Source organism: Corapipo altera, unplaced genomic scaffold (assembly GCF_003945725.1).
Source record: "Corapipo altera isolate COAL_440 unplaced genomic scaffold, ASM394572v1 1, whole genome shotgun sequence".
Lineage (NCBI taxonomy): Eukaryota > Metazoa > Chordata > Aves > Passeriformes > Pipridae > Corapipo > Corapipo altera.
Window position 1 is genome coordinate 27,880,545 of NW_020884873.1, and position 26,554 is coordinate 27,907,098.

Genomic DNA, 26,554 nt, shown 5'->3' on the forward strand with positions numbered 1-26,554 from the left:
ATTTTTGGCGTAATGTTTTCAAATTTTCATCACAACATGGATAAGATATAGAAAATGAATATTCAAGAGAAAACATCTTTCTTTATGAGTTGTGATAATACAGCTTCTTAAAAACTCTCAGAAGTTCCATTTTTATTTATTACTTGTCACTTCTAAAATACACTCATCACTATGTTCTCAGGCACATGCTCAAAAAATTCTTTACATAGTAACTTAAGTCAACACTAATAAATCTCTTGGGTTAAGCTACTGCAACCTCCTACACAGGCAAATGCCTAACCATGTTCATATCAAACTTCAGATTTGAAAGTCAGGAGGTTCAGCTGTGACATCTAATATTAAGTATTTAGTGTTAATAGTCATAAAGAAAATAAGAGACTGAGACAAAATGTTATAGCAGTTCTTGCTTGCCCAGGTGTAAAGAAGTACCTAAACACCTTTGGGAAGCTAAAATCAGAAACAGGGAAAAATGTATAAAGCATGTTTTGCATTGATAAAAGGTGGATTAAAATGGAACAAAAGATTACCACAAAAGCTGTTGTTGTCCCCATCTTGTCTAGACTGACCTAAGGACATTCTTGTAACTCAAGTTCCAGGCTCAGACAGGTATTGGGAAAACAAGGACACCAAACCTCAGAGTTTTGATAAAAAGCAGATGATGAGCTGTCCACTAACTAAAAATATCAATAGCTCTGAAGCTGAAATTTGGATTTCTCACATTTCTTTCTATATTGAACAGGATAATTAACAAAATAACACCATTTGAGATAAGCTGTAGGTACATTACACATGTTTAACTTTACATACTTAACTTTAGAATTCTGCAATATATACAAAAGTCTTAAAAATTTAGCTACTATAAAAATAAAAGGTATGAATAAAATCTAAAGAGAACATAACTTTCATTATTCAGTCTACTAACTCACAACTCCCAGTTATTGCTATTATGTTTAGGCTCCAGTCTTGAAAGGAATGAGGAGCTCTGCACAAACATAGCCTACCCTCAAAGAGATACTTGCAGGGCTTTGCTCTGTATCCTCCCTGACATTCAGACTGAGGGGAATGGCAAGAAGAAATTAATTACTGTAATTTTATTATTTTCATGACAGAATATCTTGGATATTTAATAAACTTACCACATTGCGACAAGGTGCAAAAACATCACTGTATAAAACTGAGCATTCCTTTTTGGCATAAGGGAACTTGCTCTGATGTACATCACATGGTCTCAGCGTTTCATTTGGGCTCTTGCACTTGAAAACGAGCAAAAACGCCACAAATATTTTATAGTTAGGTGTGTTTATCACAGACTCAGATACACTATAGTATCATATAATTCAATACTTGCATAATCAGAAAACAAAAGTTTAAATACTATCTTCTTCATCATCCTCTTTCCCTGATTTGTTGTTATAATTGAAAGTGTTTTGACAAAAAAAGAATCTTTGTGTTTTGTTCTGAAGTACTAAAATGTTCCTGCCGTCTGCTCAGTGCATTAAGACAAAATGTTTTCTTTGTGACACATTATAATCATTACCAGAGCAACCAACTGTAACATCACAAACAAATACATGGTCCAAATCCATCCTGGGTGGTTTTGCGCTGACTTTAAATGGAGTCACACTGTGGATGGCTTTAGCCCTGTAAGTTCAAATAAAGAAGCAGCAGTAGGAAGGGAGCAACCCATTAAAAAAAAAAGAGTCAAAGATCATCATGATAACTCAAAAATGGCTGAGATACAACTCCCTCACTTAAAGTCTCTCTTCAAAAAGAAAAACAAATGAACAGAAAAATATAACAAAATGACACTCAGCTTAGAGAACGTGAGTTCATCCATGCTCTCTTGGTGCAGCAGAGAAGCCCAGGAAGGTGTAACGATGAATCCATAGGCATCACTGGAGTGTCCAAAAGCAGCCTTAGCTGCAGTGCAGTTGTCCACCTACACTGCCCTCCTGTGCAGTTGCTCAGACACGACTGTGAGGGGATGGGGTGCCACTCCCAGAAGGGAGAAGCCCTGAAAGCATCCCATGCTTCACAGTGCTAATGCAAGCATGATTCCCAGTAACAGAACTGGCTTCTAGGCCTCCAGCTATCAAATACTCCTTTACAGTACAGGATACATCACTACAAAGGCCAAGGGTCTTTTTTGAAAAAATCCCTGAGGCCTACTGCAGGGCCAGATGAAGTATCTGACTGAGCAGAGGCTACCAGAGAGGCCAAGGCTGAACTTAGATCCTAAGTGCTCTGGGAGACACTGAGATCAGGAGATCACACAAGATTTAACAAATACATATATATATATATGGCCACAAAAAGGCACATGGAAATTTGAGCTGCGTAAGCAAAGGCCATAATACCCTAGAAGTTAATGTGCTATGCAAACACTACACACTTTTTTAAAGCAGCCATTGAACTGATAAAATGACAAAGAAAAATTCACACACTTCATACACATTTGTTTATCTACGACCTTCCAGATGAGCAATATAAATACCAACACTACACACTTGCCTTGCTTGCTCACACAATTTAAACATTTTATGTAGAACAAAACACATTCAAAGGGAGATATGGAGGCAGAAAAGCCTCAAAATCATTATTCCAAAGCATTCTTTCACGAGACAAGAGATATTTGTTCATCTTTCTGCTGTGTCAAGGAGACAACAAATTAAAAACTGGTTCTGACAGACATCCAAAAGGAGTGTTTTATAAATACTGATTTTCCGGGAGGTTCACAAGGTTATAAAACTTTACATCATTTCAGCACAAAGGAAAAAAATACCTATTCTTCTGTGTTATAAAACCCAGTTGCATCATCCACTCTCTACAGCCCCCTTTCTTCCCCTCAGAAACCAAGTTTCCATATTGGCTGTGTCTATTGCTGTTCTGAGCCTTTTCCTCCCATCCCATCACCACCTCTGGTTTGTCAGTTTATTTTCTGTTCACAAACTGCAATTAAACTAAATCATTTTTTTTCAGTGTTCAGAAAGAAACTTTTTTCCAGACCTTTTTTCCCAGCATTCAGGTTCCACTTACTTTCAGTATCCTGGTGCCTCTAACACCAGAGAAATTACATTTGTTTCTAAAACTGGGACGAATCAAAAATAACAGAAGCAATGTACCTAACTTTGTAGAAAACTGAAATCCAGATAACTATAATAATTGTCTTACATAGGGGAAAACATATTCTTCCCTGAAGAGATTTTTTGCTTTCATTTAAATTCAGTATGTGTTTGCTATAACACAAGACCTTAACACATTTCACATCTAAACACATAAAAATTAAAATATCCTCTTATGCAGTGACCATAAGTTTAGAAAATATCTGTGCATCATTTGCTTATACTGTGCTCATTTATAAATTAAAATTATCATCTTTTTTCTCTAATGTTTTACTGAACTCGGGACTTACCTGTCCTAATACCCAGCTGTCTCCAAACACCTGTGCATTTCTCACCTCCAGGTTGTTTGATGTAGTCAGATCATTTGAAGTATATCTGTCAAAATTTCCACACAAACCTGCCAATTTACCCTGGAAGAGAAGAAGAAATTTTTTTTCTTATAAACTGACAGTCAATAATTGGTACAATTACACACATGGAATGTAACATTTTTTAACTGAAAAAGCTGAATGCAATTCTGACTTATACTTTAAAAATATTTGACACTGCTATTCTTAAGGTTCCATATTGCAAATATCTTATTAAGAGACATCAGTGGATTTCTTCTTGTTTTCCAGAACCTGTTCTTACTGTCTGCCTGTAAAAATGGACTGGAATCTAGTAATAATTCTCCTGAAAGCTTAGTAGTGCATCCAGTGCAAAAGTCAAAAGTTCAGGTGAATTACCTCATGATTGTGAAGTCTGACTAGTTATTGTCATTAAAACTTGCTGCTTCTAATTTTAGCTCACAATAGCAAGAATATTTGTAGTAACATAGACAGCTGCAGATTTCTGGTGTTGGGCATGTGCTGCTGATGGAAAAAGTATATATACATGCATGCAAATATAAATATATAGGAAAATAGAAATTTCTGCACAACGGTAAAAAGTAGGGTTGGATTTCTAAAGTGCTGTGGCTCCTGCTAATAAATTCTTTTTTCTTAAGGTCTGCTGCAGACATTATCTAACTAAACTACAGCTTCTGGAAGAGTCACTGGAAACAGAAAGAGCTGGAATTATTTGTGTTCCTGCATGCAACCTGTAGAACTCACCTCCCTGCTAGCTTACTGAAAAACAGGAGATTTTTTTTTTTTTTCACTCTGTGTATTTATTGATGATAAATCAGCTTGTAGGTGAAGTAAGTATTTTATGGTTATTTTGACAAAAGCCTATAATAATTTTGCTTTAATACCACATTAGATGGTCATTATAGCTTTGACTTACACTTTGAAAAATCTGATACTGTACTCTAGCATAGCATGCTTTCTTTTCTTTTGCTGAAAGAGTCCCATCTTGATACATGTGTTCATGTTTGAAACAAAACATAAATGTAATTCTGAAATGCATGTATAAGGTTATTCTGCCAGGACCCAAAAACTGAGTTACAGAGACACCAAGACAGACGACGATGTAGGAATGGAAAAGAGAAGAGCAACTGGCAAGAGACGGAGCCTCGTATTCTTCCCTGAATCATGGCTGAACCCTGTCTCAATATACCTATTAGGTTTAAATGTCAGTTTTTGTCAAAATCCTTTCCTGTGTCTTGTCTTCTTAAATTAAACCCAAGATATGACTACATCTCTTCATCTCAAAAGCCTCTATTACATCTCAGGGTGCAGTTCCATCATCAGTCTAATCCAATCTGTGCTATAAACCTGCCGTCTTCCCCCTCACTAGATATGGAATTAAGAAAAAATGCAGTGAACTGGGTAACTCAAAACTAACTCTTCCTTCCAGTCCCCAAAGTATCTCTGAGTCAGAGCTGAATCCCTGCCTGTCTCCAAGGTTGCAACGTGTGGAGCAACAGAGTAAACGTGCATGTAGGAACCACTGTTTCTCTTCAGAAGCCACGTTCTCCATCTCTTCTTACCTGGGAAATGCTAGCAGCTGAACACCATGATAAACAGCTATATCACTGGGAAAGCTAGTCTTGAAGAAAAGACAATCACAATTATTCAATAAGAGATCACATTAGTGATATAGAGAAGCTACACAAAATCTCAGGTTTTTATTTTGGCTCACCTTCCACTGAGGTCCAACTTTAACATGCATCATAGTCTTCTTATCCCACAGAATTGTAATGTCCTGTTCCGGAAAGTGTATCACAGTATAATATCCAGCCTTCCAAAGCTGATATTTAGATTTGTTTTCCTGTTCCCTTAAGGTCTTCTGACAGAAATGAATATTTATTAAGATCTAATAAAGTAATTCCACCAAGGTATACAGCCAGTTATCTACAAAGTGTATATTGAAGAATACTTGATCTTTAGCATATAGCTGAATCAATATTACTAGAAATGTTTTTTAATACTTTGATATTTTGTCTTTTCAATTTTTCAAGTTTGCTTTTATTTTTTACTTTGGTTTCTCTTTCAAAACCAAGTGGAAAGAAACTCATAAATGCCAATAGGTTTCAACTCCTTGAGATTTTTGAGCAGTCTTCTTTGTAGGACAGGTAGAACTTGAAAAAAGCAATAAAAAAAAAGATGTGTCCTGGGACCTGCTGCTTTATTCAGGCCTAGGCACTTGTATTATACTAACTCAGACTGAGAGACGCTTTCCAAAAACATGCTCCTTTAGAGCTGTAAATTTGCAATGCTTATCTTAAAGGGTAACCCAAAAAGGAAAGAAATTAACTAACCTGCTTCTCAGAAGGTTCACTAAAATAAATCTCAGTGTCTCCAACAGTGATGAAAACATTCTTTGAGCAAACAATATCATTGTCAAAGCACTTTTTGTTTTGAGCAATTATAGATACATTTGAGTTATCTGTGCTCTGCAACATTAAGAAGAAATCATGTTACTTACACATTCAATTGCATTTCACTCCTGCAGATTTATTCTAGGCTTACAATCACAAAAAGATGGATAATTTGGTATTCCCACATTTTTTAAATAAATTTAAGAAAGTTACCAAACAAGGAAATGGATTTTTAAATTCAAAGATGAACCCACAAACAACTCAAACTTTGGAGTTAAACACAAAGAGCCATTATGTTCAGCTGTGACTCCTTTTCCTGAGGACTTCACAAACTCAGAGGATCAGCCTACCTCTAAAATAAAAGTCTAGTTTAGGCTTTTAAAATGTGCTTATACATGGAATTGAATATTTATGGCTCAGTGAGGTTGTCAAAATTGAGACATGCTATAAAAAAAGCTTTATTTTTAAACCAAGGTACATGAGATCAAGCTGTTTTCATATTTTTAAAACCAAGAATCCTACCATCTGTCAGTAGTGGATAGAACAGTTTTTGTACCTCCACCCATCAAAATTCACAAAACCATGAGTCATACTCAGTGTTCTTGGAGGGGGCAAAGGTTTCTGCTGATATTTTTGTTTGTGGGGTGTTGGTTTTTTCTACTTTTAGAAGATTTGAATACTTTGTCGTCTTTTGATTTACTGGTATTTTAGTACCTAAAATTCAAATCTATTACATTCCTAACTCCATACCTCTTGGCTCTCCAGTCTGTAAATTAATTTTGAATTCCAGGCACAAAAAAATCACTTTTGTACCTTGGCTTAACACGTCTGTTTATTCACCTACAGCTTCCATGGTTCTGTGGTTCTTCTGTCTCCTGCACCTTGGCGGAGGAAAACTATATTTTCAGAGTTGATAACACTACCACAAACAAAACCAAGGTTAACTTACTCTTACTATTTCTTATTTTAATTTGCTTTCCAGTTCATTTCTGTACCAATCCTTGCAAATCAACAAGCAGCTGTAACTAAAGAAACTACTTGAAAGAGTTAACTTCATAATATTAATATGAGCCAATAACAGTGCTTGTGATTCTGGTTTAATTTTTAATGGAATTCAGTCCTACAGTCATCACAAACCTGAGACAGCTATGAAATAAAAATGAAAGATAAGACAGCTATGAAATAAAATAGCTATATACCTCACCCACCGAGTCATCTAGTCTTATATGGGACACTTGGGTAGTGCTGGGAACAAAGATGTTTAAACTCCTCTTCTTACACCCATGGTCCTTTAGACACTCTCCGAGACTATGATTTGATGAAAATAATTGCAGGTGCTAATAGCCATGGTGGGCAAGATGGGAACTTCCTCGGTTCTGGGAACTCCTCTTGGCTCCCAGCATCCCTCTTGGAGAGCTCCTCTTGGCCGTAATGGGAGGGATCCCTTGCCTTGGTTTGTGCCCACAGCATTTCTCCCCGGAGCTTTGCTCCCTCCTGTGGTCAGTGTACTCCTGAAAGGTGCTGGTTGTTTACTCCTAACCACTCCTTGCATTTGTACCCTTATTTTTTCCTTTTTCATCAGAACTCAAGAATTTTTTTAAAAAAATCAGCAAATTTTCCTCACTGGTGAGGAGCACTGCATACAGAAAATACAGGTGCTATAGGAAGCAGTTTGTATGTTTTTTCTTAATAAAGGTCTTAGTGACCAAGCTCTCTGAAGAACACTGAAATAAAACCAAACTCAACTCCAGATGATAGAAAGTGTAGAGGGGTTTTTTTGCCACACAGAGGAGGTGTTACAGTTTTGCTGCCCTTAGTCTAGCATGGCCCACAAGCCAGAGGTTGCTGCTACTTGGCATAGAAAACACTCTACAGCAGGCATGAGCTAATGCAATAAACACAAGGTGTGGAAGACTGTCTGCAAGCTCTGTGTTACTCTAATGCCAGGGCTTAAGAAACAGATGGTATTTGTCAGCAGTTAGCTTGGAAGACTATAGTTACAGTGAGTAGAGTTAGTCACTAACTGCTTAGTGGTAAGGGGATGTAGGAAATCAGTTCTCCATGATTTAGCAGAGGAATTCAGTTTCAAAGTATCGAAAGCTTCAAGGTAAATAAAAGTTGATCTGTTCCATTCTGTTGTAAAGTTGTTTTAGGTTGCAGTCAGAATAAAATTGGTCACAACCTTATTGGGAAATACGCTGTGTTTCAATTAAGCCAGGCTTGCTGCTTGAGTCAGTACAACAATTATTCCCCTCCAAGTCAGGTAACAGCCTAGAGCATTTTTGGATTTATTGGAGGTGATGTTGTAAATAAAAAAGGAGACAATCTCATTAGTTTTGTAGACAGAATACAAGCTGATACATTTTGTATCTGGCCAAATGAAAAGTGAACAAGGAAGCTACCTCCCCACCATGACTCAGTATACAGAGAAGGACTTTGCTTGCAGTCTCTGGGTCTATTTGATGTCTAAGACATTGTGGGCTCTTTTCATTGCAGAATTAATTCCTCTTCAGTTAACCTAATATCAGCAAAAGGGAACACTCTGAGTTAATAGGGAGCACTGTCTTCACTGTAAGAAAACACATGGAGGCCTTGATTTTAAATAAGGATAGTTAAATCAGGCTAATTATCCCACAGTAAAAATACACCTTTTTTGGCAATGAAGGCAAGTCCTTGAAGCAGGAGCGGGTAGCTGTATTAGCTATGCTAATTGAAGATGCTGGCTGTGCCTGACAGTCCAGGCCAATCCCTTCAGCTGAACAGCATCACCATACTCAAGTCAGAAGCTTTTGTGTATGGTTGGGATTTGAGCCAAGGGCAAAGCTGAGTTATTTTTCAAGTTAACTCTGCAATAGAGAGAAGCCCGGAGCCAGGAAGTGTTTTGCTGACCAAAGCCAGAACAAGGAGTCCTGAAGACATGTGAAGTGCTTCCTTACTTGTAGGACTGCATGATGGTGTTAAATTACTAGAAATGATGCAGTATGGAAATGCGGAGAGACAGTGGTGGTGGTTCAGTATGAGTAAGCCAGATATTTAAGAAAAAAGGGCTGTGCATTAAATCCTAAGTAATCTATGCTTTCTCTTTTTCTAATTAAACATTAGAGCTAAACCCAAACACAAAAAAATTATTATGGATTACAGATCTCTTACGGCTCAAAGCTTTCACAAAAATATTTGCTCTACATACATATTCTTGCCATTACTTCCATCACAGTCTTCAAGTTATTCTATAACTGCTGCACATGCAGCCTCCTCTTTCAACAAATCAAAAATAAAGTGCAATTGAAATTGAGTACTTAACTACTGCCAATGCAAAAGAAAGGACTATTAGATAAAATGAGGATCTTTTTTTAATGTTTATATAAGACAGTGAAGTCTTAGGCAAATCTCAAGAGTTCTTAGGGAATGTAATAGTATAAATGATAATGATCAAGTTCCATCTCCAATCTGCACTGAATCCACACAGATACGAAAACAAGTGTTTGTCACTACCACTAGAAGAAATGTCTGAGTAGACACTAGGAGCAGGTCTAATGAATAACAAGGTGGGGATTTTTGTTGGTTTTGGGGTTTTTTTCTGCACAGTCTTTTTCCAAGGCAGTCACTCTTTACCTTTTTAGGTAAAATGCACCCAACAGGGGATGTACTACAGTTCATCATGTGAAACCTACTTACGCTGACAGAAACTAGAAATAAAATGGTTTTCCCACTGCAAGAGTATCTTCCCACGTAAATTACCATATCCAGTCTGTTCCAACTTAATGTCAGTTTCTTTGTGATAACATGGAGTTGCCAAGCAACAGAAAAGACAGAGTCACAGCTCTGGGCAGTCAGTCAAAAGCTCATTGTCAGTCCCACTTCTCAGGACATTCTTTTTCTAGACTTTGCTGCACTTTTTTTCCATATTTCTTCCTAGTCAAAAAAGCAAAGCACTGCTTTCCTTTTTCCTCTCTCTCTCTTTCTTTTTTTTTTCTTTCTTTTTTTTTTTTTTTTGGCAGTGCTTGGGAATGCTAGAGTTTATTTTTGTTATGAACCTTCTATTTCAATGTCCTATTAGAAATTTCCTATCCCTTTTAACCAATTACAGTACTGTACAGTGTGCTTACATAGTCAAAATGCAGCCTGGGAGAGGACAATTTAAAAGTGGCTGTATTTATTTCTTTGAAAGTTTCATTAAAATCTCTAACTGTTCAGCGTAAAGACTCATTCCGTTCTTAATACCCCGATTTACCCATTGGTTTTGGTTTGTTCCCTACAATATACTAACTTGCAAACTAGGTTGGACATAAAGGCATCTAAGGACATACTGGAAACAGATTAGTACTATCTTCCTTTTGTTTTAATGACACTTTAGATGTTTTCTAGCCACACAAACAAGTGCGAAAAGCTCTAAAAATACAGAAAAAATATACAGTAATTTAAAAAAGTAGAATTTGCTTTCTCCTTTGGACATATTTCAGAGAGATACCCTTAGCTCTGTTCAGACCTCACATTTCAGGAGATTTTATGGGAAGTCAGAATTCATTTGGTTGTTGTTTACTGGGCTCCGAATTTCTTCTGAAGGAACTTAACAACTGAAACTATTACCTCTAGTAAGATTGATCCTAGGAGAAGTAAAACATCTTAGCCCAGATTTAGTGAGCACTTGGGCATAAATATTTAATTGGTTTTGGAGAGCAGGAAAATGCCTTGGCACCTGATATGTACTTGCTGTTAGTTTCTTGTGCCATTACACTGGGGACTTGATTGCCAAATGATCAGTAAAAACACATTAATTGTGCAAAACTTATTTTAATTTACACCAGGAAGCATCTCTTATTGAAAGACTTCTTTTGTTTTCCTGCTGCACAAATTTCTCCTGTACCTTTTCAAAATTATATATATACATTCCATGTAATTTTATTTCATCCCTGCTTTTGCATTCTGCACAAATTTGTATCATCAAATGTTCTTTCCCATAGCTATTAAAGCAATGAAGCAATATTACTTGGAGTCAACAGATGGCACTGATACACATTGTCTCAGTTTGGGGAGAAATCCACGTGAAAGTTGGGAAAAAATACTACAGGAAAGATAGTAGGTGATCCTCTTACAGGAGAGAGAAAAGAGAGGAAAGGAATAGTAATAATACTTTTTTTCCCCACTGATGTTATGCATTTCTATACAAGTATTAAAAAAAGAAAAAACAAACAAACAAACAAAAACCCCTACACATTTAGGACCTAAGAAACTGATGACTAAATTGCTTACACACATGCACATAAATTTTCTTTTCCTCTGCATCTACATGGCTGCAGATTATTTTCACCTAAAATGGGACGAGGAAGCTTGCAATACACTTGTAAGACACGACACATTTTTAGCTTTTTAGCACAGTTGAGTAGAAATGGAGGAGTGCAACATGATTGAGTAGATTCACTAATGAAATTTCAAGGGGAGTGAGATTATTCCAGTTACTGACTCATCCTCAAACAACTTCCAGATGTTTGCTAATGCATCCATGATAATTCTTTCCTATTTCTTTAAAAGCGACTTCTGAAAAGGATACATCTCCAGCAGAATAAACTGTCAAAACTCGAGAAAGATGTATTACAAGCATGTTTACACACATATATGTATGTATACAAGCAATAGGAAAAATATAGCATTATATAATATTTTCTTTATTATACATAGGTGGTTTTGTAGAAGATTTTATTGCAATATAGAGGTGTTGGATGTTCTGAGGTTTTGTCAACAATGAAATCCAAATAATTTTTTTAAATCTACGGCTAATAATGAAAATAGATGACAGCAAATATTTTATTTTATCTACTTAAAATAGAACCTTGTTCTAACTCAATGTTTCTTAATTTTGAAAAAGTTGATTAATCAGATAGAGATCACTGGAAAGGTTTCGTTTTTCTTTTTTTATATTTTAAGAGAACCATACCAAAAGTTTTGAGAAAAGGTCATTTAAAGTAAATTTCCTTTTGTTTCATTTACCTATCTTTGCCCGCTTGCGTATCAGATTTGGCTTTTGTACAGGTCACATTACTTCAATTCCTGTCTAATTAAAAGTGAGACCGTCTGCAGATTGCAGATTTGGGAACATTTGAATATTTGTTTCCAAGTGACGCATTATGTAACATGAGCTATTCTGAATTACAAATCAGCAGCACAGTTGCTGGTGTTAGTTTTGATATCTAAACATGTATTTTTATGAAACCTGTTAGTGTTGTTTTACTAATAAGTGCAAGACAAATGTCAATATTTTATCATTGTTGGTTGTAAAGATAAAGTACAATATAACAGGAAAAAAAGGATAAGAGCTCCAGGAAATTATGGCAGGAGCTAGAAAGCTAGAACTTGCACAAAGTTTTTATGTTTTTCAGTATAAAAAATGTTAAATGTGTTCATTTACACTGCTGAAGTTTAGTTCCTATACATTCAGGAAAAAAAAACAAACAACCAAACCTTGTGTCCTGATCTAAGTCAAAGTAAATTTAATTCACACTTCGTGTAGCTCACTGACAACAACCAGAGACAGAGGCTATAAACTGCTAGGCGGCATCCATAGGTGACTAGCTTGAGCTTCCCACCACTTCAAACACAACAAAGAGCTTTCATTTTACCACTGCCAACACACCATACAGCTTCCTGAAGCAACAGCACATGATGCTGGGGTTTATCTTTTACAGCACATGATGCTGGGGTTTATCTTTTACTGTGCTGTATCAACAGTCCACAAAGCTATACCCACCAGAGGCTCTCCAACTCAGGCAGTCATTCTTACAGGGAACTGCATTTTCAGGCAGCCGTCAGAGTAAAACATTTGAGAGTCAGTATAGCCAAAGGGCTATTGGATGCTGAACACGGATGCAAAATCAGAAATTCGAGGCAAAAGGTTACTTTCTTCAAGCTCTGTGGTCACTAAATGGCAAGGTCCTCAGAAAGAAGATCCAAATTCTGAGTCACACAATGAACACACCGCCTCCAGATTGCCATTCTCATAGTAAGAAACTTTTCCCCAAGCCTTTCCTGGAAGCCCTCCATGCTAATCTGCACAAATTGAAAGAAGTCTTTCCTTTGTTGGAGAATAAAATTGATTCATTCACGGCATAATTTAATGGTCTGGAGAATCAAGTGGGGGAGACAGAAAGGCATGTAGAGGTAATTGAGTCTGAAATCATTGATCTGAAGAAAATGGAACCAGAGCATAAATCCATTGCCAACTGTAATCAGATCTTTTGCTCATAGAAAGAATAGAGCAAATAGAAAAACAGGTACAGCTGAAGACAGAGATGGAAAGGGTTTGTTATTGACCCTTAAAGGACTTCCAGAGATCCAAGAAAAAAAAGAGGGCATCCAGAAAGGTTTCCTCTGAAATTATGGGACTGATGGAAAACAGACTATTTGTATTCCTCACAATTTATTCATAGTAAATAATATTTTCACTGAAGTGTAGTCTCTCTTGTTTGGACACAAATTTTTATACAACTTGTCAAGAAATGCATCATTATTTTTACACAATTATTGTTGCTATAAATTATATGACAAGTGTTTTAGGTGGACATATTTTGGCACATCACTTACTCATGAAACTATTTGCTGGATAGTGGTTTGAGGATTAGATATTTTAATTGAAAAATTTAAGGCATTCTGATTGTAACCCCATGTAACAGTTTTATTTATATTATTTATTTATTTATTTATTATAAAAGATGAAAATTAGAGTATGATGTCCAATTTTAAACATTTATAATTTCAAATTCAACATTATTTACTTTCCCATTAAAATTTTCAGAATCTATTAAAAGAAATCATTTGCCTTAACTATGAATAGTCAGCTTGACAATGTTAATTAACCAGGAATCTTCAACTTTAATCCTCCATAGGATGACTAACAGCAAGAAGAATGTATTTATTTTACAAATAGGTTATGAGAGAGATTGTGCAAAATAATATTTAATTCTACAGGTTTGCCAATTTAATGGATCTACAGACTGGCTACCTGGCACAAATGATGTTGAAAAAAAGCTGCACAAAAAATAACAGATATAATAAGGGGAGAAGGGATAAAAGCTACTTCTGACTCCTCAGCTATGACAAATGAGTAACTGAAAACTTGTTGCTTTGTGTGTGACTGCTCTAACTTACGCCTAGTCATCATTTAACAAATTTACCAATCAAGATAAATACATCAGCAAGGAATGGCTAAAATATTATCAGTGCATCAACCAACCTCTGTATTAAGCACTCTAATAAAAGTATCATTAACTAAGAGGTTTGAACTTGCTTCAAGTTACGAAAGAAGGAGAATGCAAGAAACAAGCTGCTTTACTGTATTCCTCAGGGCAGACCAGGCATCTATTCTGGGGACTCCTCATCAATAAAATAATCATTTGGGAAACTGTTGCACTGGTTCCCAAGGTCGTGCATGTTTTGTTAAATGAACCTCTGCCTTAACAAATGGGCTCTCATGTGATGTCTCCAGATCCAAAAGACTTACACCTGCAATTCTAATTGGCATAATGGGTCAATTAGTTGATCAAATGGATCAAACGGTTGTTGCTTTTGTAATTGTCCAACAAACTTTGGCTTTAAAAGAACCTTCACGGTTGCATCGAAAAGATTAAAAAGATGACTTTAAAATTGTCAAACGCCCAATGTCAAGTGCAAAGTGAAAATATTTTTATCGCATCATTTATGTTAAGACTTATCCATAAAATGGGAATACTTGAGGAGGAGGGCTTAGTTATGCTGACTTCCATCTTTCAGGATATAGGAAAAAAACATTCCGTCATTTTCTCTGCTCTAGGACCTTACTGACAACCTACTAACGTTAGTGGAAATACTGAAGTGGGGTTTTTTGTGGTTTTTTAAAAGGCAGATAAGCATTGCAGCAGAACATTGCAACAATTCTGTCTGTCATTTGAGGATATTCTGATGGGTAGACTATCCATCTAAACTCTTCCTTGGTGTCTCCCCCAAAGCAGAGAAAGTATAATTCTGCTTCATGGAAGAGAACACATCTGAGGTGCTCCAAGGGCACAGACCCTATAAGCATTAATAAAGACACTGAGCTGCAGGATTGAAAGCCACCACAAAACTAGAAAAATGCCAACACTTATAGAAAGACAGCAATTCTTCTTTAAAAGCAGAAGTCTATGAACCAGCAATTGGAAGAAAGAGACCACAACTACTAATAACACACAGTAAAAGTTTATCAGAAAAATAACATCATTTTGTTTGGGAAAGAATGTAGCATCATCAAAGACAAAAAATAAGCAAAAAATAGAAGAAAACAAGATATTTAAATAGTTTAGTTAAGAAACTGTCTGACTTTAAAATCATCATTCATATTTAGGTTAGATAAAATGAAGTGTTTTCATGATCTACACTGATAAACAAGTTGGTCTGCTAAGACTTTTTTTTTTTTTTACCTTTGAAATTACTGAGGTTTTAAAATATTAGAAGTAAATATTGATGTCTTCTCTGTGAATGTCATCTATCTATACAGTGACTTCTTGGTGTGTAACATAACTCCTAATTCCTTGATAAGGATGATGGTATCATTTCACGAGACATTACTGCCCTAGTTTTCTTAGTTGCTGCATTAAATCTTCTTGGCAATTTTCTGAGAGATGGATATATCTGTTGAACTAGTTATAAAGGGCTTTTTCATACACCTACTGTCACCTTAAACAAAAAGGCCTGACAGATGATACTGATGTTGAAAACAAAGCTTGAAGTTTCATAATTGGCTAGAAGTTGATATTTGATTTTTCTCCCACAAGAGCACAAGAGCTCCTTATTAAAACATAATAAAAGGTAAGATTGAGTTCTTTGCTTGGTACAGTGCAATACAATGACAAATCAAATAGTTGTTCTAACAGATCACATTTAGGGAGGCCAATGGCCAAATCAAACAGTGAGGGTTGGTGACATGTATGGGAACCACATATTATCATGCCACTAGGGACATCAGATTCAGATTGTTGCACTCATTTCTACATCTGGGAAGAGCAAGTATGCCAACTAATTTATTGTAGCTATAACTTCCTTTATTGCACTGCTACAATACCTTTGTTTAGAGTATATAAGTAAGCAGAGACAAAGCTGTCCACTTCTCACAGGAAAAAGGTTAGTAAAAGTGAAAGGACAAATACAAATATTGTATATACAGTGTTGTATATACAATATTACAACCACTTCAGCTGCTTCAATTTAAAGTGTCTGGTGAGCATTTCACACCTTATCCATAAAAACCAGCCTTGTAACAGCACTGCAAACCACCATTAAATCAATGGAATGTGTACTAGCAGCTATCAAATCTACGATGTTCTGTAGTACCTTACAGGCAAGGAACATGAAGCACACAGCATACACAGCCCCATGGTAGGGGGATTGGACTACATGATTTTTAAAGAACCCTTTCAACCCAAATCATTCTATGATTCTGTGATTGTACTAAAAAAAAAAAAAAAAAGAAAACATTGGTTTGTAGAACAGGTTGCATGGTTTAGGTGCTGCCCTGCTGCTGCCCTGGACAGCTGTGCCTGCCAAGAGGTTAGGCAAGGCATTTAAACTTTTACAGCTATATATATGTATTTTCCCACCTTTCATCAAGCTTCCCTGTTTGGATAACAGGCTATAAGAGACAGGACTCTCTTGCATACCTTCTGAACAAATAGTAGCTCAAGGTAGACTCATTGTATTACTCAGATACTACTATTAAAAATGTATTCACTCGACCATAATACAGGGGAAGGAGATTAGAGAGAGAGACATCAAGACCTCTACTCTAGGAACAAAAAAGTGTATTTCAAACAAGAGCAACCTCATTATACCATCAAGTCTGCATATATAATATAGCTTAACTACATCAGTATGTGGTACAACTGTAGTGTAACTGTGTACATGCAAATAAAAGCATATATGAAATTGCAGAACAGATGACACCAGATTATCACTCAGGCTGCCATTATGAAGATGTCAATTACATCTGTTTCATTTCTTTTTCTCACATAAAATTCTATTCCTGCATAATAGTAGCTACTTTAGTGCCTATCTTCATGGTAGTGTAGTTACGAGGGGGGGGGGGGTTGTGTTCATTGATTAGCATATTTCACTGTTGAATTTCATCTTCCATTTTATTATGTAGTGTTTTCTGCCATAAGATCTTCTGAACCTTTTGTTTCAGCTGTTCAGACTGATTCTTTATCATCAGCATACTCTACCTCAATCCTCACACCACCTTTTCAAAATTGTTTCTGTAGATGCTGAATGCAGGTCTAAGCACAGATCCCTGTGTGATGCCAGCAGGATTTTTCTGTTCTAAAAAGCAAAGGCCACTATCTTTTAACTTCAGACTATTAATTAGTCTAGCCGAGGGCAACAAAGACCATTAAGGGACTGGATCATCTCTCTTACAAGGAAAGGCTGAGGGAATTGGGCCTGTTCAGCCTTGAGAAGAGACGACTGAAGGGAGAGTGTCAAGTCAGGCTCTTCTCATGGTGCCAGGCAACAGGCAGAAAGTGATGCACAGGAAGTTCCACCTGCATATGAGGAAGAACTTTACTGTGCACGGGAACAGATTGTTGAGGTTATGGAGTCTCCCTCATTAGAGATATTCAAGACCTGTCTGGATGCAATCCTGTGCCATGTGCTCTGAAATGACCCTGCTTGAGCAGGGAGGTTGCACCAGACGACCCACTGTTAGTCCCTTCCAACCTTACCCATTCTGTCATTCTGTGACTTCATATCTCAAAGAATCCTCATTTTCATCCTATAAGAAACTAGTCTCTAAAAAATATTTGTTGAAATCTTTCTCAAAAAGGTCTTTAAGGTAAAATACACACACATTGACTTGACTATCCTTATCCATATATTTATTGTCTTTGGAATAACTAAGAAGATTGATCATGCATGAATTTCTTCTTAAAAGGGGGGGTGTGCAACTCTTCTTCAATTGTAATTTCTCTTTATTATAATTTATATGAATTTCCTTCATATGTAAATCAGACATATTGGTCTGTTCTTGTAAAATTCAGTCATTAAGTCCTTTTAAAATATTTGGTTATATTGCCATCTTCCATTCCTCTGATTCTAGGATTGCACATCACACAGTTCATCAGTTCTGTGTTTTAGTTCCCTCAAAGCTCTTGGGCATCTGTCATATGATCCCATCCTTTGTTTCTTTTCCTTTTTTTTTCCCCCTAAAAATACTCCAAACATTTCACAGTCAAAAATTAGCCCACAGATACATCACCTGTTCCAGATACAATTTTACTGTGCCTAATTTGTAATAAAGAGTCCTTTAATATAGATCATGAAAGTTTTCCATATACTAAAGAAGAAAGAAAAATTACAAACAAATTTGGCTACACTTTCTCACATTTGCTGAGTTTGGGGAAAAAATAAAGCTTGAAAAGCTGAAAAAAGTCCGAGAAGTCTTAAAAGCAATCCATGTAGGCAGCATTTTCATCACTTCTGTCAGGTTCACCTGAAGAATGGCCCATTGGCCACAGTGTGCCATGTGCCTTAATTATCTGCCTACCAACTTTATTCTCAGATGACAAATGCTCCCCGTGGTTTGTTTCCAGGTAGGTTTTTTTCTTACACAGTAGAGTGGCGGGTGACATTTGATCGTAAAAGCAAAACATTCCAGTATCACACTAAAGTTTTAAAAAGCAGCATGGATTTGTCTTACAAATCTGCCTGAATGGATACCATAAGAATTAGGAAATGACGAGCCACCTTTCCATCTCATCATACAGGCAAGAAGATTTTACAGGTAAAGTAATCCCTGTTTTTTACATCTTAGTGGAGGAAGGTTTGTACAAAGGTTCATACACCTCTAAGAGTAAGAGCTCTTTTATATAAGAGTTTGCTCTGAGGTATTATTATCTTTACCAAACCTCTCTTCTTTTTTTCTTTTTAAACAAACTCAAAAATCTGGAACCAATTTATTTTATTTCACAGCTGTGAATGCTCTACTAAAGCATACATGAAATAAGCTATTTGTAGTAGTCCTTGTTGAGAAACTGGGGGTTTTTTTAAGGTTAAACAGTCAGGAAAAGGAGTATTTTTCTAAACATATTACTATAACTGAGAATACAGACTCTTCACCTCAAAAATAGCAACAATGATAATAAACAATAGTGCGTTTAGTAATAGAATATATTTCTAAATGTCAGTAATTGTATTTTTAAACAAAAAAGGCTAGCAATGTACTGTAAATGTGTACTGTGAGGAACATTAGCATGTAGCGGCCAGACAAATTCAACGAATTATTTCATTGTTGAATTATGAAATCATTGTGTTTGATATTATTATACACATAAAATCCAGATCTGATGCAGATTACATTCAAGAAGAATTCCAAGAAGCCAGAAGTCATCACTGACCCCCTGCCAAGCCGGGTTTATAGATAATTATTAAATAAATATAGATTATACCTAGTTTTAACAGTTTCTATAGTATTATTCTTTGCTCATTGTGATGAAAGCAAGGTTGAGGTAGAACAGAGAACATTGGTTTTTATTTTTCTCTAAACCACATAGATATGCAAGAACACAACCATTTACTGCTCTCAAACAGCTGAGCACAAAATGTCATTTACAGATTCTTCCTTCACGCCTGTTCCTACACTTGTTTTCTTAATGTTTGTTTCTGTAGATCAACTCCCAGTGTTCAAAATACTTGTCCTTTCATGGAAACTTTCACTTGGACACACAGAAATGTATGAACAATCCTCTCTTACCTTTAGCAGGTAAGTTTGGCAGTCACTGACATAATCATATTCCAGTCCATCAAAGGTATAATAATGCCGATCTCCATAAATAGTGCATACAGCAGGACAGGGGTAACTGGTGCAGTTGAATATGCCTCTCCGACAAACACTGTAGGGAAAACTAATAATCATTATCTTCTCATAACAGGATTATTTTCTGTATATTTTCAAAAAAGCTTTCTTGGGTTCTTTATTTCAAATCATGAAGAAATTCATGAACGGAAGACAATTCTTGAAACAGAGAGCTAATCTGTGGATTGCTTCTGAAGTTATTGGTGATGCCATGGCAGAAAAGTGTTGAACATTTTACCATCAGCCCATATGAACAGTAAAACTGCCTAAGAAATAAATTCAAATCTCAAACTTTTCATGACTTATGTTAATATTTCCATCACTGCCTCCAGTATAGATAAGACACCATGCCACAACATGCTTGTTCATAAAACATGGATATTATTTTTTCTCAAGGAATTTTGATAAAGGTCTGCACATATTCAAAGCAAAATACTTCCAGTTGCTATCTGTAAGATTTTAGGTTATCAGACAAGTATGGAATGAGTTTAAGAAATTAATGTTGATATTTTGCAGGAATACTATTCCTGTCAGCTAATTTCAATGGTTTACACAAATTTGTATGAATGTAGTATTGGCATCCTCTAGTTTTGCTTGTGTAAGTGTAAACGTTCATTTGATTTGCCAATGCAATTTTTAACTGATTGAAAGCTGCCAAGCCAATCTTTTTTTTTCATTATTAAATGTATACTTAACTGGATACAGATATTTTGGCTAGCAAATTATAATTAATGAAAAACTGGTTTGTGTCAGTGTGTATCAGGTAAAGCTCCTTAAAAAGATGCTGTGTGCTAGCTCATTTTTCAATTCTAATGGCCTTTTTTTTTTTTAAGTTGCTCATCTTCTTCCTATACAGTCACTCATGTTAACTGGTAACTTACACTGCAAAGAGTCCAGTTCCCAAATAACCAGACTATTTACTACTGTCATATATTTAATCTCTCTTTTTTTCTCTCCTTAGTTGTCGTTCATGATATTCTATTCTCCAGAAGCCAAATGTCTTTTCTTTCAGAGATTAACTAAAATGTGTGGAATTAAGCATTTGGGTTTGACTGCTTTTTAGCTTGGATATCTTCAGCTTACTTTACAGATCTGAAGAAGCACTCCCCCCAAAGTCTTCCTACTTACCCAAGTCTATTAGTGAACCTAATAAAAGATGTATCCTGTAACTGTCTATAAAAAAGCATATTTTTGATTTTAAAGTATTCAACAAATTTTCTGTATCAGTTTTACTTTGGGTCTAAGAGATCCAGATGATTTCAAAGTATGCAAAATGAATGTCACTCACCAGGTGTAACATGGTGTAGCTATCACTTCTCCTGACAGAAATTCCCTGTCTTTCCAGGTGCATGGACAACTATCAGGAATGTAACATTTCCCTCTATGCTCAGCCATCCTTTAAAATAAAAGAATTAGGAAGACAAAAGAGTAAATTCACAAGCAGATCAGCTTAACTGAATATGTACTGTATTGTCTAAACCCCACTGAGGGCAACCAGTCTTCCATCCAGCCAAGGACAATTGTTTCATCAGCAAAAGTTGTCCACATCAAATGATCTCCACTTTGCACAGCTGAAGGCCTCACTAGGTCCTTCTACCCTTCTATCTGGAAAGGGGTATGTTAGTGTGGGGCAGCAGCTCCCATGCAGGAGCGTAGATAATGTAGGTACTCCTCCCTGAAAACTGCAGAGCACCTGTGTATCATGCAAGCTGCTGAGGCTGCAGCAACTGTCCTGCTCTGAGTGCAGAACAGTGAGCTGGGCTATGGCAGCTGTTGCAGAGTTAGCAGAACTCTGCAATAGCCAAAGAAACACAGTTTACAAAGGGCTATGTTGGAGGTTATCTGCCTACACCAGGGAAGTTGAAACAACTAACAAGGTTGCAACAAAACAGAGGCATGTAATGCAAAAATTGTCAAATCTAATTAGATCATGAATAAGAAATCCAGAGATGTGGTCAACAACTTTTTGCTATCTCCTCATTTCCATCTGTTTAGCAACATTAACTTTTTAAAAAAAATTACTGACACTCCCAGTGCTGCTCTCTCTTTAGGGGAACAATTCCTGCAGTTGTCATTGCAGCACATGGCTGAAAGTACAGAGATGGTTTTCAAAGTACAATCTTGAGATTTTTTCACTTGAAGTGGAAGTTTAAAGGAATTCACAGCTTAAAGTTTTCTTCAACCCATCACTGGTTCAATAAAAAAGAATCAGCTCTAAGTAAATGAGTCAAGTGTCCAGAAAAATTACTAAGGATAGGAAAACACCAGAGCAGATAGCTTGAGAAGGTCAGAGTCTCTATCAATGGAAGTTAAATATCTGTCAAGAATAACATAGGTGTTGCTGATGCTGCCTAAGGGCAGGAGAATCATTTAGCCCCATGGGATCCCTTTCCATACTAGTCCTCTATACTTCTACAATTCAATTTAGCCTCTTATATCTCCAGCTCAGTGTAAGGGTGACTTTCAGTGTATCTCTGGGTGATGAATTTACAGTCATTCTCAGTTCATTTCCTCATGAAAATCTGTGCTGTTTTATTCAATTTTTAAAGCATACAAGAGACTGAGTTTCTAATGATTTGTCACCTCTTCAGCTACTGACTAAAAGAACAACAAGCTATCATGCAAGAATTTTAACAGTAGAAAATGTAAAACATTTTTCATTTAAGAAGACCATTTTTTGCGTACTAGAGTCCATCTTGTCATGGGTTTCCAAAGGAAAGGGTTTCAATACCATACACACAACCTCCTCTACTTTACAAGCACCGTAAGTACCCAGGATGCTAGAATAAGGTGCCAGTCTCCAGAAGAATTCAAGATTCCATCCCGAAATGTTAGGTCATTCGGTCAAACAATGCGTAGTGGTAGAAATAAGGTGGGAAAGGATAATAATAAAAAATTGACATTACAGTAAAATGTCTCATAACGAGGTTTTCGTGACTTGTCCACTTAGATTTAATATCAAGAGGTATATGCTTAACATTTTCTTGTATAAAAATAAAACTTCTGAACCTAATTTTTAAGATAATCTGGCTTGCCCCTTCCTAGCTAAAAGCCATACTCACTTCTTGGAACCATGAGCCTGAAAGTCATAATGGGTCCAGAAATACCATTTAACAGTGAGAATATTACTAACTGCACTAAATGTTATACATTTAATTTTCCACCTAATAGCAAAATAAGTGTTTATTCTCTTATGTAATAAAAATAATTCATGCCTTTTATTCTATTATTTGGCAGAAACTTGGGATTTGGTTTGTCAGTACCCCAGTTATAGTTTATAATTCAGAAAATAATCAAGTAATACTTGATTTTAAATGGTATGACTGAGAGTAGGGATTGAGATCTGGGGTTTTAACTTATATTTTAATTTCTTCAAATTTTTAAATGAACTTTCATGTCAATACTGCTAGTTCAAGTTCATGCAAATATGGTGATGTTTCAGTAAAAATTTACTAGTTTACTACTTGTACAGATTTATGCATTTTTTTGTGTTAAAAATAATTGTTCATTCTTATAACACTAATGGTCTTGAAAGCTAACTTTTCAGTTGAGGCAGAGGTTGTAGAGGACTACAGAATACCAGACAAGAACAATTAGTGAAATCTGTCCTTCACCAGTGCTTAGTCATCTAAGAACATCACAAGGTGCTGGAAGGGGAATTCTGGCAGTCTCATTACACTCTGATCTGCACACAACTGAGACCACTGGCTACACACATAGTGAAATAAAATGGAATGTTGAGAAAAAACAGGGAGTAAGCTGGATATCTAATGGGTTAGTGGAATCATGGTCTCTGCATGGAGAAACAGTGATACTTCAACTGAGGCAGGATTACAGCATGGAACCTTACACCAGCAAGAAGGAGAAAAGGGCTCTTGAAGACAAAAAAAGAGTTGGCCTTTTAACTGTTACTGTGTGTTTATGGAACAATAGTTTCGAAATTAGAGGTGCGATACCACTGGAATTTAAAAAGAAGAAAAAACCTAAGCAGAGTTGAACTGTGGAAAATATTTATTTGGCTTGTGCTCCAAGCTGCTCCATCAAAGCTTACCCAGGGGGGCAAATGCAGCCACTTGCACAGGGTGGAGAGGGGACACAGGAGAAGTTCATGGCAAGGTTTGCACAAGAGATCCCACAATTCACACCCGCTGCTGGTAATCCAGGCACAGGAGATCTGCAGTCATAGTAGATTTTTCCATCTGGGCATATGTGAACTTCAAATGCAAAATGCAGGTTAGATGAGATCAACTGCTCTTTTACAGTGAAGGTTTTCTATTTGGTATTGTTCAGAAACTATTCATTTTAATGTACAGTGAGCCTACATTACAGTACGCATAAGAATGCAATCTGAACAGAAGTTTATAACAAAATCTATATTACAGAGATATAAAATTAATGTTTGTTCTAATGAAAAAACAAAGGCCAAAACATAATATTAAGCATCTGGATCTATGCACCCTGGATCTGATACACAGTTCATTCTTAAAGATGGAATAATTATGCCTTAGGTAGAAAGAATCTTTAGAAGTGGCATAATTTTGAGTGTATTGAAATCCCTTTTAAATTTATTAGAAATGCATTAAAAATTTACTTTCTAGAAATCAAGATCTTAAGGCTTCCTAAATGCGAATAGTGAGCCTAATTATAGGTATTCCCATGAGAACACATTGACCTAGAAGTCACATACAATTATTTATTTTTTTAATTTCCCAAGTGACTTAGTAGTACAATTTGTGCTACAGAAAAAGGGAAAAAAAAAAAAAAGAAAAAAACCAAAACAGCTTGTGCTCTTTGCTGTCTATTTTAAATAAGTTGTGACGTTAAGTATCTCGTGATGAAAACACATATGAGGAGAAAACCAAATGACTATTCAATGTCAAAATCTTTCTCTGTGCAACTTTAATACGGGACAAGACTGTAAATGACCTGTATTTTCTGTACTGGCTTCAATACATGTCACTGTTCCGTTCAAACATTGACTGGAAAAGAAAAGGAAACCCATGTTTATTCAAGGGGAAAATGTTTTGTAGCCACCATGTTTAAAAAGATAGTACAACTCAGCCCAATTTAAACAATAGAAATCAAAAGGAGAACGAATTTTCCAGGTATCTTGTTAAAATAATCAGGTACATAATCCAATTTATATTAGGCTCCCTTTTACTAAGCGTGTAACAAAAATAAAATCTCAATACAATAAACCTTCATTCTACATGAAAAAATTTCTCAAGTCTCTTAAAGTAGCATCCAAACTGTAATACACGAAAGATAAAACTCTTGACACTCAAACCTACCAGGATCCTGTTGGTGTAGAAAGGATTTCTCCAGGCTGGAGGGCTTTGCCCTTGTAATGACAATGACAGGCAGATCTGTTAAAAGAATATTCATGCATTTAGCTACAAAAGCAAGATGAAATGGGATTTCAGGGCCATCCATTTATCAAGCTATTATGATAAGCAGGCCTTATAATTCATTAACTCAATCCTTATATGTATCCTCAATATTTCTTTGAAAGACAAAAATTTAATGATGACACTCAAACTGCGCTGAAGTCAGTGGCAAAACTATCGTCTTCCACAAAGTCAGGATTTTCTTCAATCTCTGTATTATTTATTTGCTGTCTCTGTGCATTAATGTAATTTTTCTTCCCAGTTATGGGATTAGAATGACAACACGTAGTTCCCATTCAAAGCATTGTCCAAATCACAGGATAGAGCAATTCTCATAGCAAAATCCATTAACTCTGTCTGTGATGAGAGTCAGATGGGTTAAAAGTAGCAACTGAATTACCTAGACACCATGTAAAAACATGCGATTAACAAGTTACCTTGCACTCTTTAACAGTTTGTGACAGTCTTTATCCCTATAGTATGAATTTTACTGAGCTTTCCAAAATATATGCTGCAATGAACAGAAATAACTCTGTATAATCTTGAAATTTATATAAATACCCATTCCAGTTTTTAATTCAGTATCTGAACTGAGTAACTACCCATGATGGTAAGCTGTAAAATTTTGGTACACAACGTACAAAAACTATTTCCTCTCATTGATCATTTCCTTCCATTTAACTGAAGGGGTTTGCATTGTGAGACATAAAAAAAGACACTCCTAGCCACTCTTTCCATCCTACCCTTTACTTTATGGATTGCTATTACATAGATTCCTTCTCATTTTTTTCTGAAGTATTAAAAACAAGGTTTTCATGTGAAAATGCTTTCCCATGAAGTAAAAAAGTTTCATCGTTCTTCTCTAAAGCAGTTTAATATATCTGCTCTGAAGTGCAGTAGATGTATGTACACACAGTATCAGATGAGGCCCTGCTATTGATTAGTAAAAAGAATATGAAATCTTCACATATTGTTTGCTATCTTCTTTAGGCAGTCTACATCTTGAGGGAAACAGGAGAGAAGTTGCTTTAAATCTCACTGGAAAGAGGAAAATGTGCCTATACATATATGCTATTTTCTTATGACTTACATTGATACACAAAAGTTGACCGACTCTTCAAAATATTTCCCATCAGGACAATTACATCCTTCTGCACAGTCATCACCACAGATATTTGCCATAGAAAGTGAAGCACAGGAGTGTTTACAAAAAGAAGAACACTGATGATAAAGCATACCACTGTGACACATTACAGCTGGAGGAGAGAGAGGGAGAGAGAAGGGATAACAGCATACTCTTAATATGTGAAAAATAGAAAACAAAGCAGTATCATGGGAGTGTAAAAAAAGCAAAGCAAAATGGTGTCTTGCTGAACTGGGTTTAGTTGAAAAGCAAGAGGAAAATATGCTGTTCTACTGATTTCTTAAGTTAGAAAAGTTTAGATTCAGGTGGTTT

General features: G+C 36.0%; 1 protein-coding gene across 1 annotated transcript in view; it reads right to left on the reverse strand.

Moving 5' to 3' along the window:
- The window catches only part of OTOGL (otogelin like), an 89,208-nt gene that overhangs the window by 37,518 nt on the left and 25,136 nt on the right, over positions 1 to 26,554 (reverse strand). The window contains exons 18-27 of the mRNA XM_027666674.1: positions 26,189 to 26,354; positions 25,003 to 25,077; positions 24,638 to 24,690; positions 23,763 to 23,925; positions 21,000 to 21,107; positions 19,610 to 19,748; positions 5,803 to 5,937; positions 5,184 to 5,330; positions 3,413 to 3,532; positions 1,137 to 1,253 (exon numbers count right to left, since the gene is read on the reverse strand). Of these exons, the coding sequence (XP_027522475.1) occupies positions 1,137 to 1,253; positions 3,413 to 3,532; positions 5,184 to 5,330; positions 5,803 to 5,937; positions 19,610 to 19,748; positions 21,000 to 21,107; positions 23,763 to 23,925; positions 24,638 to 24,690; positions 25,003 to 25,077; positions 26,189 to 26,354 (1,223 nt within the window). The remainder of the gene's footprint in view (positions 1 to 1,136; positions 1,254 to 3,412; positions 3,533 to 5,183; positions 5,331 to 5,802; positions 5,938 to 19,609; positions 19,749 to 20,999; positions 21,108 to 23,762; positions 23,926 to 24,637; positions 24,691 to 25,002; positions 25,078 to 26,188; positions 26,355 to 26,554) is intronic.